At 46.5% G+C, this 17457-nt stretch overlaps 1 protein-coding gene across 13 annotated transcripts in view; it reads left to right on the top strand.

The window, feature by feature from the left end:
• The window catches only part of PLCH1 (phospholipase C eta 1), a 150778-nt gene that overhangs the window by 38543 nt on the left and 94778 nt on the right, over positions 1–17457 (top strand). For 2 of the 13 annotated variants that reach the window (XM_079977545.1, XM_079977550.1), the window contains exon 1: positions 2406–2899. The exons of 10 other annotated variants lie outside the window; for them this stretch is intronic. In XM_079977545.1, the coding sequence (XP_079833671.1) occupies positions 2857–2899 (43 nt within the window). In that variant the 5' untranslated portion in view covers positions 2406–2856. Of the gene's footprint in view, positions 1–2405; positions 2900–16948; positions 17069–17457 lie in introns of those variants that run through there. One more of the 13 variants, XM_079977542.1, reaches the window with a different exon arrangement.

Below are 17457 nucleotides of genomic sequence, written 5' to 3'. Positions count from 1 at the left end.
TATTGGCCGAGGGAGCCGGCATACAGCTTCCGGGTCATGTGGCCAGCATGACTAAGCCGCTTCTGGTGAACCAGAGCAGTGCACGGAATCACCGTTTACCTTCCCGCCAGAGCGGTACCTATTTATCTACTTGCACTTAGACGTGCTTTCGAACTGCTAGGTGGGCAGGAATAGGGACCAAGCAACGGGAGCTTACCCCGTCACGGGGATTCGAACCTCCGACCTTCTGATCAGCAAGTCCTGGGCTCTGTGGTTTAACCCACAGCGCCACCCGCGTCCCCAACTTCTGTACCAAATTTAGCCTTACCATGTGAGACCTGGCTGAGCTTCTATGGAAGGTCCATGGTGAGTTCCCCAACCCAACCCAACCCAAGCCAACCCAACCCAACCTCTTCCAGTTGTCTTAAACTACTCTTTTAAAGGAGTTGGGCTTCCAGAGTGCTCCCTGCTGAACTCTCCCCTTTGCATCAGGACCTTAGGAAGCTGCCTTATACTGAACCAGGCCAGTGGTCCACCCAGTAAATGTACTGTCTACTTTTACTGGCTGTGGTACCCCAGGATTTCAGATAGGGTTCTCTCCCAGCCCTACCTGGAGATGCTGGGGATTGAACCTGGGACCTTCTGCATGCAAAGCAGATGCTCTGCCTCTGAGCCATGGCTCTTCCCAGTGGGATCTCAGTCCAAAGGCAATGTTACTAGTTCTTGGGAAACAGCAACAGGTGAGTGCTCTTACTATTGTGCATTGCTTGTGGGCTTCCTGAAGGCATTTGGCACAGGAAGAAGAAGAAGGCTAGACTATAGGTGGAGCTTTGATTTGGTTCAGCAGGGCTTTCTGAGGGTCTCATTGGAAGCCACTAGGGCTGGATTGATTCAAAGTCATCTGTCACTAGGCTTTAGATGCTGACTTGAGCTGCATCAGCTGTGACACATTGGCCAGGTCAGTATTTATCAGACTTAGTCCCCCTTCACGTAAGAAGCATGCTGTGGGGAGATTAATTCTGGGCTAGAGGTGAGGCCAAAGCAAATACCAAAGAAATACAAATAACATTAAGAGTGCTGTTTAATAATATAAAGGACACAAAATCCTCTCTGGAGCTCTTCTGATAAGATTCAGTCAAGGCAAGTAGTGGTACTGGCAGGGTAAGCCTTGTTTTTCGGCCACCTTCATTCCTCAAGCCCATTGTTCTGCATCAGACCAAAAATACCACAGGGACAGCAAGGATTTTTTCCTGCTGGCAACTCACTTAGGTGCCAGGTGTCTCCAGTGAGGGCAGGCTGTAGATGGCCTTGTTGACAACCAACTGCTGACAGGCAGCTGGAGAAGATTGTGTTTGCAGTATACCCCCCAGGCTTTTCTCCTCAGGTTCGCTGGCGCTCGATTGAAAGACAGAGAGGGAGCCTCTTGTAGGGAGTTGGATTCTAGCTGGCTTTGCTGAAGAAGAGTCAGAATCTGGCGCTGTACTTGGTATAAATGCTGTGTAATATTCTTGGAAGAACTTGATTCTCTCAAGCAGTTTTACACTGAGGCAAACCAGTGGACCATCTACTGCAGCCTCCTCTGGCAATGACTCTTAGCATCAGAGATATATTTAACTGAAGATGCCAGAGGCTAAGCCTTGGCCCCTTAGCAGGGAGACCAGTGTGTTTCAGAAGTCATAAGCACTCAAACAATGCACAAGACACTAAGGAACTCTCCACCAGGAACTGCTGGTGGTTCTGTGCCTTTATCAACTGCATGGCTGGTGAAGAGCCAGGATGGTACAGTTGTTCAGAGTGTTTGCCTAAGACCTGAGAGACCAGGGTTCAAGCTCCCACTCAGCCATGAAGGGTGTCTGTGGGCAACTCACTGCCTCTCAGCCTAACCTACGCAGGTTGTTGTCAGGATAAAATGGGGAGAGGGGAATTCATGTATGCCACCTTGAGCTCCTTGGGGGAAAGGTGGGGTATAAAAATAATAAAATAAATGGCAGGCAGAAATTCAACAGGTACACACCTCCCCGTTGCCCACACAGAAAGAGATATCTGTAGAATTTCAGTCTGCTGTGTTCAGGGTTCGTAGACTCATTTAGGCAAAAAAGGATGCTGAAGCTAATTATATGCTTGCAGTTTTGATTTATTTAAGTTCAAAGCAAAGTGGGAGTATCGTCCAATTAACAATAATTTACAAGCCCTTTCTTTGTTAAAGAAAGTCTTGGAAAAGCTCATTGTGCTGTCTTTTGTCTGCTTTTTTCCACTTCACAAATTCTCTCAGCTAGAGATTTTTTTTTTAGTGGTATTCTGCTTTCTTTTCTTCAGCTTTCAGCTTGCGTCACTCCTCTGATTTTAAAACCCAAAAGTGGGGATGGGTTTTCTTTTCCGAGGTGCAAAGGATTTCCTCCGTGACGTTTGAGAGACCTGCTTCTCACAGTGCTTTGTGCACATTTTGTGCCTTGAGGATTTGAATCATTTCACTGTGCATGCATGTCTCATACCCAAAGTGGTCCTGCATTTCCACAACAGCAGCTGCACAGAGCAGAGCTTCCCAGTCTTCCTCTCTGCCTGGGGATTTTTTTCTTCTTTCCCTCCCTACCTTCCAGTTTGGAGCAAAGTTATCCAGGATCACCTTCTGGATTTTTAGAAAAATGATTCCAACTCTACGGTCCTCTGATTCTGTGATTGCTAATCTTCCCAAATCCATGCCGCGGATCACATAGACTTCAACTTGTTTCGTAATGGACAGGATTGACAAAGTTCATGGATACTTCTAAGAATTGTGTTGCAAATATTCTATCCCTGCAGATGTGAATGAATTTGGGCTTTTGCTTCAAGGAGACTTTCTGCTCTGCCTGCCAATAATGTATAACAATAACAGATTTAATGGCAGACCTCGAAGTATATAAAAATTTAAGCCCAGAGAAAGGTAAGGATACCATTCACATTCCTATAAGTCTTTGGCAGAAAGGCATGATGTGCAATCTCTTTCGGATTTTAAGGTGCATTTCATCTCAGTGGCTGTTAAATTACCATTTCTATGTGTTTGGGCATGGACAGCTGGCTGTTGCGAGATGACTGTCAGTATGATGGAATATTTTAAGCTTGTTTTTCTCCACTTACTTTTATTTGATGTAGGATTGATTCAGAACATCTTCATGTGCAGGTAAAAGTCACTTCTGTTCATGCATGCTGGAGTCACCAATATTCTTTCTCTGAAAAGCCTCTCCAGAGAATCAAAGGACCAGTGTACCGGGCAAAGTGTCACTGTGGTTGGTAACGAGTAGGGGCTGCAACCCAAGGGAGGGAGAATGTGTCTCTTCCAGCTGAGGTGTTTGTTTTTTTAATTACAGAGTATCTTTGGACTCAGCCCATTTGTAAACCTTTAAAAAATGATAGTTCTCTCTCCCCCCCCCTCCAAACCTATGCTTTCTTATTGGCACTTTAAAATTATATCATCTGTTGTGCATCGTCTTTGAATGAAGGTTGATTTCTTGTTGCCCAAATGTATTCTGAATGAATTGTTCAACCATTTTTCATGGGGTGGCATTGTTTATGGTGAAAAGTGGGTTAATTTCGCCTTAAAAGTTGAAACAAGCTGCTTTCATATTTATAGCCATCGGGTCAATCTGTCAAACACAAGGCATCGTACATAAATATAATCTGCCGTACATGACAACATGCATCGATCTTCCTTAGCGGTGGGAGAAGGTATTGAGTCTCGACCTATAAAAACCACAGTTTTTCTTTAGTGCGACAAGAGACAACATTTCTCCATTAAATTTAGTAGATTGTAACGGGAACCGAATTATACTCTGGGTCCCACAGGAAGCCTGGCTTCTCTTGGTGCAAAGGGGGGTTGTTGATGCCTCTTGAAAACAGAACTTTCCTGCTTCTCTGACCTTCCCCTGCACTTCCACCTGCCCAGTTTTTACCAAGTGCTCCTCCAGATATACAGGATGGGTTGAAGGGTTTGAAAAAGCAGCTTGCTGCCAGGTGTGTGTGTGATTCACCTCAGGGGTTTACTTTGTAGTGTTGTTCGCCGCAGCTTGTGGGGAGATAAGTGGTTCGGATTCCTTGCGGTACTAGAATGTCATGCGTTGTTGTTAACTGACCGTTAGAGGAAATTCTGCAGCTTTTAAGCAACATGTGACCAATGGATGTCGGTGGGTGCAACACAGGTATTTCATCCCAGGTCCAATCTCAAGCACATCCAATTGGCTACCAGGTCTGCAGAAGATTGCTTCAGAAGTCCCGCCCATTGGATTAGGGAGCACTAGGCTAAACTGCCCAGTAATCTGACTCTGTTTAATAATAATAATATTTTTTTATTTATACCCCGCACTTCCCGGTTTAAAAACCGGGCTCAGGGTGGTTAACAGCAAATATAAAACACTGATTAAAATGTGACTTAAAAACAGCATAAAACAGAATAAAATACAACATAAAATGCAGCATCAATATCAATAAAATTTAAAAAAATCAGGGGTCAGGGAAAAAACCCCCAGTCAGCAGACATCAAATGATTATCAGGGCTAACTGGCCAAGTTGGTCCTACTAGGGCCAGCAAGGAGACCAGGGAAGAATTTAAATGTGGGGTCCCAGAAACGGTTTCTTCATAGAAGAGGAAAGGGGAAAGGGGAATAGAGGATCCGGCTAATTCAAATTGAAGGCCAGGCGGAATAGCAGGCCCTGCAGAAGGAGATCAAGTCCTGCAGGGCCCGAGTCTCGTGGGACAGAGCATCCCACCAGGTTGGGGACCATCACTGAAAAAGCCCTGGCCCTGATGGAGGATAGTCTGGCTTCCTTAGGGCCCGGGTCCTCTGCGGGACATACCAGGAGAGGCAGTCCCGTAAGTACGAGGGTCTGAGGCCACATAGGGCGTTAAAGGTCAAAACCAGCACTCTCTCTTTCCCCAGCCATATCCCGGCTTCCTTGTTGAACCTCCTCCTGTTTTCCTTTCCTTTGCACCCTGATGTACCTTGTCTTGATCTTACAGTCTACAAGGCTGAAGGCAGGTGTCAGGGACTCAGCGGGAGCGCAGGGAGGAGAGGAGATGGAAAGCGAGGGGGAGCAATCCGAGGGCAGCGTAGGAGAATATGACAGCAGCCCGATAGATTCCATGAGCCTCTCCAGCGAATCGGAAGATTCACAGAAGGGGGCGCCGATGGGCAGGGCAAGGGGCGACCCAAGGGGGACACCCCAGAAGCAAGGGGCCAGCGGGGACTCCCAGAGCAGCAGTTGGAAATCAGGACCAGCTTCCCCACCAGAGCGTAGTGGGGGGGAGGAGTCCCAGGTGTCAGAGCCCACATATGCACCACCAGCGAGAGAAGATGAGTCAGGGTTGGCCACGCCTCCATCGGAGAGCGAGTTAACGGTCAAGAGGAAAGTTGCAGGCTGGGCGCGCGCGCCAAGTTCAAAGGTACAGGCGAGCGGCACAGAAGGTAGCCCGGATAGGGAACCAGGTCCTAAAGCCCGCCGGAAGGAGGGGCAAGAATCGTCAGGGTCAGCGTCAGAGGAGTCCAGGAAGGATGAGACCCTAGCGGGCAGGAGGGCCCAGAGGAGAAAGGAACTTAGGAAGAGGTGGAGCAAAGCGAGAGTCTTAAACTGGTGTGGAGGGGGAGGAGACTCAGACGGGACTTCGCCGGTCTAAGGTCGAGACGTAGAGCTGCACGCTGCGGCTTTAAAATGGAGACTGAATCTCAATAAAGACTTTTGTACATAACTACAGCCTAGCGTGGGACGCAGGTGGCGCTGTGGGTTAAAGCCTCAGCGCCTAGGACTTGCCGATCGAAAGGTCGGCGGTTCGAATCCCTGCGGCGGGGTGCGCTCCCGCTGCTCGGTCCCGGCGCCTGCCAACCTAGCAGTTCGAAAGCACCTCCGGGTGCAAGTAGATAAATAGGGACCGCTTACCAGCGGGAAGGTAAACGGCGTTTCCGTGTGCGGCTCTGGCTCGCCAGAGCAGCAATGTCACACTGGCCACGTGACCCGGAAGTGTCTCCGGACAGCGCTGGCCCCTGGCCTCTTAAGTGAGATGGGCGCACAACCCCAGAGTCTGTCAAGACTGGCCCGTACGGGCAGGGGTACCTTTACCTTTACCTTACAGCCTAGCGTTGGTCCTCTGTGAGCTGGGACCTGGAGGCAGCTCTGACAGCAGGGCTTGCGCATTTTAATTTTTGTGCAGAGCCTATCATATTTAGGGGCCTTGAAATGTAATGTCACCTCTTATTTAAATACGTGTATATACAGATTCAAAGAATCATAGAATTGAAGAGTTGGAAGGGATCCCAAGGGTCTTCTAATCCCCAGCCCCCCTGCAATGCACGAATAATTATGCAAAATCTTCTTTTACACTAGCCTGCTAAGAGTCTTAAGTCACCTGTGTTTCTGTGCTAGCTGCAGAGGAGAGGTTTTACCTTCTATGTAGCCGGAAAGGAAATGCCGGCTCGTTTTTCTTTTTCTTTTTGCAGGTTGTAACAGCCCTGGTCTTATGTTATTATAAGATGATCCCATGGAGGAGAAAAGTGGCTGGTCAAGTTCTCCCCTAGGACAGTGTGGTGTAGTGGTTGGAGTGCTGAACTAGGACCTGGAGACCAGGGTTCAAATCCCTGCTCAGCTGTGAAGCTTGCTGGATGACCTTGATCCAGTCGCAATCTCTTAGCCTAGCCAGCCTCATAGGACTGTTGTGAAGATAAAAATGGGGAGGAAGAAAGCTTCAGGGTGCGATATAAATGCAGTGAAATAAAAAAGTATTAAAATAAGAAATAGGATGTGGTTCCAAAATGTGGCCCATAGCATGTCGGTGAAGAGCACTGGGAATCTTAATGCAATGCAATATAACAACAACAACAACAACAACAACAACAACAACAACAACAACAACAACAACAACAACTTATTATTTATACTTTGCCTATCTGGCTGAGTTTCCCCAACCACTCTGGACAGCTTCCAATCAAGTGTTAAAAACAATACAGCATTAAATATTTAAAACTTCCCTAAACACGGCTGCCTTCAGATGTCTTTTAAAGATAAAATAGGTGCTTATTTCCTTGACATCTGACGGGAGGCGGTTCCACAGGGTGGGTGCCACTGCTGAGAAGGCCCTCTGCCTGGTTCCCTGTAACCTCACTTCTTGCAATGAGGGAACCTTCAGAAGGCCCTTGGCGCTGGATCTCAGTGTCCAGGCTGAACGATGGGGGTGGAGACACTCCTTCAGGTCTCCACATAAAATGCAATGTAAGAAATAAAAGGAGCAATAAAAGTACAAGTAAAAATTGCACAGCTCCTAGCACAGCACGTTACAATTGTTGCAACAGGCAGAAGAATCCTTAAGTGGCATGGCTGTCAACTTTCCCCTTTTCTTGCGAGGAATCCTATTCGGAATAAGGGCATTTCCCTTAAAAAAAGGGAAAAGTTGACAGCTATGTTAAGTGGTCCGCCAAAACCTTCAGCAATTTTCAGTGCATCCCTGGGGGAAAATCAGGTTTGGGAATCAGCTGTCCTAGGAAATACCTTTTGATTTTGGAAAGTAATTTGAGGTAGCACTTCCTGGTGGGTCACACTTCTGGCATGCTGTTTAGAGCAGAGGCCAAATACACAGAGGGTTTAGTTTATCTAGAGTTCCAGGAACTGTGTTTATATTTTTGGAGATCTCCTGTGTTTTGTATACAGAGCTTGGAGATTAATTTCATGCATATGCTGGAGCAGAAATGGGCGGTGTGCCAGCCCATCTGCCATATGCACAGTGTTTTATAAGGTAATGGATATGTGAATAAGAGTTTAATAATTGACAAGGATTAGCTTTGTAAAGGGCAGCTTTGCTAAAGTCCTTAAAGTAGCAGAGGGAAGGAGAGAGACCTAATTGGTTCGGCCTCAGCAGTTACTTTTTTACACGTACCAGACTCTGGCGGCTGAAAAAAAATGTGTGCCTCCTGATAAAAATGCTTCAGACAAACATTTTATGTCACAGTTGATTTACAGGTAATCTTTTAGCCACTTTTTTCTTGGAGAACTGTGAACTAAGGGCCTATCCACATACCTTCAATATAATTTATGTGTCTCTGATTAACATAGCCTGTCTTATCGCTACTGGAAGGTGTTTGCCTGTCAAAGACTAGGGCATGTTCCCTCAATCCCTCGTGATTTGCCCAACCACAGATCTGCCCCTTGTGTTTTTCATTGATGCCACTCACGTAACTTACATTATACTTTTAATGCAGTGAGACGAACAAGCGATGTTCCCCCCTTGGCGGTGCCTGTTCAGCCGCATATATATAGAACCTAGAAATCTGCACGAGTCTTGCACATTATAAATCACAGGGCTGGAGCCCCTGCCAGAGCTGTGTGAAAAGGAGGCTAATGGAATTGTAGTCAAAAACATCTGAATGCTGCTGTAGATGGTTTTGGATGGAACCCAAGTAATGGGGCACTTTGGATAAGCTTAAAACACCCTTGGCTATGGAAATCCCTTTAAGGGAGAGCCTGCTGGGTCAGCCCAATGGCTGATCTAATCCAAAATCCTGTTCTCACAGTGGTCCTCTCAATGCCTGTCGGGACCCACAAGAAGGACCTGAAATAGCACACAGGCTCTCAAAAACCCATGCCTGAGCATTGCTCAGACTTGCCTACTTAGGAGTGACCTCTAATTAAAGTTTGGGCGCAGGTGGTGCTGTGGTCTAAACCACTGAGCCTCTTGGGCTTGCTGATCAGAAGGTTGGCAGTTCGAATCCCCGCGACAGGGTGAGCTCCTGTTGCTCTGTCCCTGCTCCTGCCAACCTAGCAGTTCGAAAGCATGCCAGTGCAAGTAGATAAATAGGTACTGCTGTGGCGGGAAGGTAAATGGCGTTTCCGTGCGCTCTGGTTTCCATCATGGTGTTCTGTTGCACTAGAAGTGGTTTAGTCATGCTGGCCACATGACCCAGAAATCTGTCTGTGGACAAATACTGGTTTCCTCAGCCTGAAAGCGAGATGAGCGTCACAACCCCATAGTCGCCTTTGACTATGACCAGACTTAGCTGTCCAGGGGTCCTTTACTTTTTAAAGAAGGGGAAGAAATTGCTGCAGATTGTCTTCTGTCTTGATTTTGTACTGTGGTTGCCATCTGCGTTGGGCAGAGGGTGTTTTTATACCTTGAGAGTGAACAACACAGCAGTATTTCTGTATTTCAAGTAGTACAATCTAATGTGCCATTCCAATGGGACCAATAGAAAGCTTGTTAATGAAGCTGTTTCTCTTGATCTTATCACTTTTGTTCTATGTGCTTATTGCTAGCTCCCCCCCCCTTACTGTGATTTCCTCCCCTATGAGTGTATATTGCTTATTTAAAGCATCCTTATGCACGTTTTTTTGTGGGACTTGGGTGAGGGAAGATTGCGACTGCAAGCGACAGGCCCTGCTTTCTGCTTTCGCCTGATGTCCAGAGGTTTTGCTGAATGTGTGCATAGAGGACCAGTCACATAGATGAGCAATGCATGAATAGGGCACCAGAAAAATGCATGTGCCAGTTTTACAATTTCTGTTTATGATGCAAGGTCACTGTAGAAGCAGAAATCAGGAGTGTAGACAGTAGAAATGTCAGCAGAATGGTTGCACACACAGAGAGAGACCGGGGGGGGGGGGGGGGAAGATGTAGGGAAGAACATCTGCACATGGCTCATGAAGCAAGGATTCACTTATTGCTTTGTCAATGCAACAAACTTTCCCTCCCAGGCTGTCATAACATAGTTGGTTTTCAATGTCAGGATATAAACAAAGGAAAGGTCAGTGTTTAAAAGGGGATGATAATTGCCTGATGGAGCAGTCAGCTGCACCGAATGTGATCCAAAGTGCCCAATAAGCCATAAGATCGTTTTTCAGCACAGTTATTGTCATTTAGGATAACAAGGGAGTGCTCACAGGTCTCTCCCTCATCAGAGACATACATGAACTCAGCTTGTGCCAGGAAAGCTGCCCCTGATCACTGCAAAATGCTTGTGTCTCTCTCATGCTTTTTTTTTTTTTTGGCAATGAATGAAGGACTGACCTGCAAATTCTATGATTTTACTGATGGGGACCATGCAGACATGACACTGCTGGTCTCTTAACTGCATATGTAGCAGTGCAAACATTGCTAATGCTAGCATAAAGAGGCCCTTTAAGTATCGACTGCTCACGGGACCCGAAGAATGTGCATCTGATACTGCCCAGAAAAAAAATATATAAGGTTCTTTTAAACCGCAGTAATGCATTTATGTTGGAAGCAGTGTCACCTACAGTCTTTTACAATTTAAAGCTGCAGGGCTTAATTTCTGCCAGGATTCAGCATGGATTCATGCATATATGTCAGGGGGAGGGAGCTGGTCCCACCTGATCCGTATCTCCCCCATGAACCATGGGGCTGCCAACCTGTCAGTCACCCCTGATGTCACAATGATGCTAGGTAACTTGTTCTTGCTTACACAAATGATCAGCAGATCAACAGTGTTCGCAATGCATCGCATATGGAGCTATGCAAGCTTCAGCAATCCATTTTGGTTTGTATCCGGTGTGGCGATAAGTTATAGCCACTTAGTGGCATTCTAGTTGGCTGGGAAATGTTTTTCACCAGTGAAACTTGGTTGCACAAAATAAATGCGCAAGCAGGCTGCTGGTAACGTTGTTTCACAATAGGTTGCGCAGTCTGTTGAACAAGTTTCCGGTAGCACAGTTGGATTCCTCTGTTGTGCAGCATTAAAACCCAGCCATCCCCTAGTGCAAGAGTCCTTGTGCAAGCAGGCAGAGAACTTTGGATGCACCCCTATGGGTTATATTGCGCTGGTTACTTTTCTAAAGTATGGGTAGGCAAACTAAGGACCGGGGGCCAGATCCGGCCCAATCGCCTTCTAAATCCGGCCCATGGATGGTCCGGGAATCAGCGTGTTTTTACACGAGTAGAATGTGTCCTTTTATTTAAAATGCATCTCTGGGTTATTTGAGGGGCATAGGAATTTGTTCACCCCCCCCCCAATATAGTCCGCCCCACCAAGGTCTGAGGGACAGTTGCTGAAAAAGTTTGCTGACCCCTGTTCTAAAGCAACATACAGTGAAACAAAATTAAAACAAACATCTGTTGAGGACAAATAAATTACCATGTCAATGCCTGAGAAAGGTGAAGTAACAAATGCCTCAGAGTATGTGCAAAGTGCCCTCACTCTTGTTTCTGAGAAGCCAAAACAGGTTAAATGCATGTCTACAGTGGTACCTCGGGTTAAGTACTTAATTCGTTCTGGAGGTCCCTACTTAACCTGAAACTGTTCTCAACCTGAAGCACCACTTTAGCTAATGGGGCCTCCTGCTGCTGCTGCGCCGCCGGAGCACAATTTCTGTTCTCATCCTGAAGCAAAGTTCTTAACCTGAAGCACTTTTTCTGGGTTAGTGGAGTCTGTAAGCTGAAGTGTATGTAACCTGAAGCGTATGTAACCCGAGGTACCACTGTACAATGAAGGAACAGGACTTCAAGGTCAGAAGATGCAATTTCCATGCAGTTATGCGTTGCCACCTTTTGCATTGAAAAACAAGTTATTGAATCCTATTACTCTTACACCAAAACACCACTGGAGGGTAGTTGTTGGCCATTCAGTGACAGAAGTGGTAAAGAGGTCACGGGGTGGGGGGGGGAGGGGAAGTCCAGTTCACCCATGGTCTGCATTTTGCCTCTGGTCTGGCAGAACTCCTGAGTTTAAAAACTTCTCGATGTAATATCCCCCCCCCCCCCCGTTCCATTCCTTCTGACTGGCAATAAATCTAGGCTGGTGTGTTGGAGGCTGTTATTAATGCTGCTTAATGAACCTGCAACTTTGAGCACCTCTGTGCCTTTAAGGTCGGACTTTAAAAAGCAGACCCGTAATTCAGCAATCCCCTTTAATAGTACTTAATTTTCTATGAGCCTTTTGGTACTTGGGGAAGGACCATAACTCAGTGCTAGAGCATCTGCTCTGCACACAGAAAACCCCAAATCCAATTCCTGGAGTATCCAGGAAGAGCTGGGATAGATCTCCATCTGAAATCCCAAAGAGCCACTGCCAATCAGTGTTGACATTACTGAGCTCAATGGACCAGTGGTCTGACTCAGAATAACACAACTTCCTATGCTCCACACCCTCTTGTGCTCATGTTGTTGTTGTTGTTGTTTAGTCATTTAGTTGTGTCCGACTCTTCGTGACCCCATGGACCAGAGCACGCCAGGCCCTCCTGTCTTCCACTGCCTCCCGCAGTTTGGTCAAACTCATGTTAGTACCTTTGAGAACACTGTCCAACCATCTTGTCCTCTGTCATCCCCTTTTCCTTGTGCCCTCCATCTTTCCCAACATCAGGGTCTTTTCCAGGGAGTCTTTTCTTCTGAGGGAGAAAAGCAAGCTCCAGGACATTAAGGAGATATTGAAATCTGCCTAACACATACTTCCAGGGAACAACCGTTAATTCACTCTTTCTTTCAATGGCAGTATGAAATACAGTGGTACCTCGGGTTAAGTACTTAATTCATTCTGGAGGTCCGTTCTTAACCTGAAACTGTGCTTAACCTGAAGCACCACTTTAGCTAATGGGGCCTCCTGCTGCTGCGCCGCCGCCGGAGCACGATTTCTGTTCTCATCCTGAAGCAAAGTTCTTAACCCGAGGTACTATTTCTGGGTTAGCAGAGTCTGTAACTTGAAGCGTATGTAGCCTGAAGCGTATGTAACCTGAGGTACCACTGTATTGTAAAAACCCTACAGGTACACATAAGAAATATTTTTGTATGAAAATGAGATTAAATGCAAGTGATGCATTAATACCAGCCTTCCCCAATGCGATGCCTTCCAGATGTTGTCAGACTCTAGCTCCCATGATCCCTGACTGCTGGACATTTTGGTGGGGCTGATGAGATTTGAAATTGGCAGACTAGATTTAGGGCGTTTATGGGAATTGCCTCTCCAGTGACAGTGAGCTTGGTGAATTCATATACCACCATAATCCACATCGTTTTTGTTAAGAGTTGCTTTCTGTGCTTGTCACAGGCTAATTGACCGCTTGATGACATGCTCTTGCCTTTACACGTTCTCCTCTTGAATGTGCTTATCTGAAAAGCTGCTGCGTCGTCTCCCATCGGAGCAAGAGGGTTTTTCCGTAGGCCCCCCCCCTGTATCTGTAAGTAGGAGGGAGAGGCCGTTTCAGCAGCACCCACTCAGAAGGAGCTGGATGATGGGCATCACTTAACACACTGCTCTGTCTTTTCTCATGATTCACGCAAACTTTTCAGGTATAGTTGCCTTCAATTTCAGGTACTGAGCGAATCTGCAGGGAGAGATGGAGACTGTGGGATGAATCCATCCAAGGCAGGGTTCAAATTACTGCCTTTGAGCATAACAAAAAGTTTTTGTGTGTGTGGTGAACAGTGTTAGAAACTCAGATACATAAACTAGACGCCAAATGACTCTTAAATCAAGGTTGCAGTTGACAAAACTGAATGTCTAGTTGCCATTGGGGGGGCAAGACAGCTCTAAACTCTTATTTTTCAAATGATGGACTGGTTGATTCTCAGTTAAACATCTGGCTAGTTCAGATGACAACCTTGAGCTAGATCATGGGTAGGCAAACTAAGGCCCGGGGGCCAGATCCGGCCCAATCACCTTCTAAATTGTGTTTTTACATGAGTAGAATGTGGTCTTTTATTTAAAACGCATCTCTGGATTATTTGTGGGGCATAGGAATTCATTCATTTTTCTTTCGTTCCAAAATATAGTCCGCCCCCCAACAAAGTCTTGAGGGACAGTGGACTGGCTCCCTGCTGAAAAAGTTTGCTGACCCCTGAGCTAGATTAAGAGCTCTGAGAACTTGGAGAAGAAAAGCCACTTGATCCAGGGACAGTCCACACATATATTGCCCTGTTCTGACCTCCTTTTCTTAATGGCGACTGCTCCTGCTCAGGCTGCACAGAAAAAGCACTTTGGTTCCAGAAATTCATTTTCCAGATTGTGCAGCTAAAATGTAACTGATAGAATTCTACAGGTATTAGTGTGTGAAAACAGTTCAGATCCAAGAATCTCCAGATGGTGGAGATGTCAGGTGCCATTCTGGTACCCATGCATCTTCACTTGATCACAAGTGGCTGAAAGCCACCTGCAAAATGCACCTGGCTAATTTCAAACACTATTGGAGGGTTCATGGCTTGCACCCCGCCCCAGCTATTCACATCAGCATGGCTTCATTAGTGTCAAATTTATCTCTGTTTCTATACACGCTGGGGGCGTTGATGTGTTCAGCTTCATTCACACTTACTGGAAGCAGCAGGGGAAGTTGTCCCTGCCCCCTTGTGGCTTCTTTCCACTTAATCTAGTAACCCAGGAGTGGAAGGTACCTCATGGTAGGGACAGGATGACTTGGAAGGAGCTTCAGAGACTGGTATGGAGGGATGCCACTTCTGTAAATCTTTCCATGTAATTCCACCCTTCATACATCGATTCTCCATTCTCTCTCTATCTATAAATTTTTATTAGTTTTTTAACGTATCATTTTCAACAGTACAGTGGTGCCTCGCAAGACGAAATTAATCCGTTCCGTTCGGCTCTTCGTATAGCGGTTTTTTCGTCTTGCGAAGCAAGCCCATTGACAGCTTAGCGGTTTAGCGGCTTTTAGCGATCAGCTGTTAAGCGGCTTATCAGCGGATCAGCTGATAAGCGGCTTAGGAAAAGGGGGGAAAAAGGGGAAAAAACCTGCAGGAACTCACAAGACATTTTCGTCTTGCGAAGCAAGCCCATAGGGAAATTCGTTTTGCGAAGCGCCTCCAAAACGGAAAACCCTTTCGTCTAGCGGGTTTTCCGTCTTGCGAGGCGTTCGTCTTGCGGGGCACCACTGTAATTAAACATACTTTTACATCTTATACAAATTTTTTTACTTCCATCAATCACATCCAAATTTTTTCCAATCATTTAGTATACATTTTTTTACTTTCCCTATTACATTTAAATCTCATAACTAATATCTCTCTTCTTTTTCTACTTTACAACATTTCATCTATTTCTCCTTACAAAACTTCTTGTAGTCCTACTAACATAATTTGCTGATTATAGTTGCTCTTCAAATAATTAGTATGCTTCTCCCAATCTTCTGTGAATCTCTGGTCCCACAGGTTTCGAATCCTTCCTGTCATTTTATCCAATTCTGCGTAGTCCATTAATTTTATCAGCCATTCTTCTTTCATGGGAATTTCTTCTTGCTTCCATTTCTGGGCTAAAAATACTCTTGCCGCTGTTGTTGATGATTCTCCATTCCCATGGTACCAAAACAGCATGAGAAGGAGAATTCACTACTGTGTCACTACTGGGAAATGCAGGTTGATTCACATAGTGCTTTGGGGTAACTTTATTGGGACAGGGTGTGCTGGTCCTGGGGGGGGGGGGGTTTCCGTGCGGCGACGTCTGTGTCCAGTCCGGGGTCAAGGGTGTGGTGTGTAGGCTGTCCGTCAAGGCTGAAGCGGGTTCCAAGGCAAGGAGTCGGGCGAGGTCAGGAACTCTGGCAGAAGAGCAGGACAGGGTTCAGGCAGGAACAGGCTAGCAACAACATTGCTCCCGCAACCTGGGACTTGGGCTTACTGGCTTTTATCTGCCCCGAGGCATAGGGCAGCCCCAGTCCACAGGTGTCTCGCCTCTCCTGGCCTGGAGGCGAGAACTCCTCCTGCAGGAACTTAGTTCCCTCTGCCTCTCTGCCCTGAGCCTCTGCAACTCAGGAGAGGCTGGAGGGTTACCGGACCCAGAGGCAACCTCAGCTTCCTCTGCCGGGGCTGAGAGTGGAGCACCTGCAGGCAATGGGTCCTCCATCACCTCAGGGGCCAGAGCAGACTCAGCTGGTGCCTGCACCTGAGGATCCAGCACAGGTGAGGACCCTCAGGCTCAGGCCCCAGCCCTGGCTCAGCTGGTTCCGGAGGCGGGGACTCCTGTGCAGGCTGGGATTCCTCAGGTTCAGCCTCTGAGTCCGAATCCCAGGCCATCACACAGGGTGGGCTATAGATGTATAATTAAAGCATGTACTTGCTGAAGACAGGGGCCCCGCATCTTACATAAAAGTGAACTTGAATCTTAATAATAATAACAAATAATAATAAACCTTTATTGTCACTACACCACCTGTGTACAGTGAAATTAAATGAGCCCCCCCCCCTCAGTCTTGTATGCAGTCTGTGTGCTTGCTGGAATTCATTTGCACCACTACTTTTCTTCCCATTCAGCAGCTAAACATCCCACAGATAAAAACTGTTCTTTAACCTGTTGGTGCGGCTGACTATACTTCTGTATCTCCTGCCTGAAGGTAGGAGATTAAAGAGGTGCTGGCTGGGGTGTGCGTCGTCCCTAAGAATTTTCCTCGCTCTCCTGAGGCAATGGTCTCCTGCAATGTCATCTAGCGAACTGAGGGGACAGCCCATGATATCATGTGCTGTATTCACCCTCTGAAGGGACTCCCTGTCTGTGGCTGTCAAACCAGCGTACCACACTGTAATACTTTCTGAAAGGACACTTTCTGTTGTGGACCGATAGAAGGAGATAATCAATTTTTGTTTGACGTTGTTCTTTCTCAAGACCCTGAGGAAATGGAGTCTCTGTTGGGCCTTCCTAACCACCTGGGTTGTATTGTTTTTCCAAGTTAGGTCTTCACTAAGGTAGACTCCCAGGAATTTAAAGGAAGATACTCTCTCCACATCACCCCCTGATATACAACGGGGCTAGTTCCCCTCTCTTCCTCCAAAAGTCCAACGCCATCTCCTTTGTCTTACTGATATTTAGGTGAAAGTTGTTGTCTAGGCACCATGTCCAGACTTTTTTAAGCTCCTCCCTATACGCTGATTCATCTTCACATGCGGGTGAATGGATGGGATTGCAAGACATTTGTGCCTTTCCTTCTTACAAGACGGTGAAAGGGTTCATCATAATATATGCAAAAATCTGCAGCTTTCCCTAGTAACTTGCATCACTCTGGCTGACTTTCCTGCTTACACAGTGGCTATCTCAGACCCTGCATGAGCTGGAAGTGGAACAGATCCCGTGTGCTCTGAGAGAGACCTAGAGAGACTTTTAGTACCTGAGCCAGTATCCAGCGCCGAACCTATTAGGCAAGTAGATATATCTCCTCTTTTTATATTTTGCCCTTCAGGGTTCCTTCATGGTGAATCTGTGCCCGACAAATCGAGAGCTGCCTTTATAGTTCAAAATCCTGTGCGCTCTTGAGTTAGCCTGGAGGGAACAACAGAGGTTGGTGCAGGAAAATCCAGTGCCTTTTGCTGCTGTCATTAGATCTAAATCATTTTGGGAGGGAGGCAGAGCAGAAGAGAATGTATTCAAGATGTAAAAATAAATAAATGATTTTATGCTACGGGTCTGAGTGTTTTCATAGTGTACCCCTGGGCATAATCGGACATGAAATCAAAAGGTGCTTTTTATCTGCTCTGGTGGCTGAGATAGTTATCTCACAAATTAACCTTTCTTGGAGGTTGACAGCCCC

The sequence above is a fragment of the Podarcis cretensis genome (assembly GCF_951804945.1).
Source record: "Podarcis cretensis genome assembly, chromosome: 5".
Lineage (NCBI taxonomy): Eukaryota > Metazoa > Chordata > Lepidosauria > Squamata > Lacertidae > Podarcis > Podarcis cretensis.
This window is presented reverse-complemented; position numbering and strand designations above follow the sequence as displayed.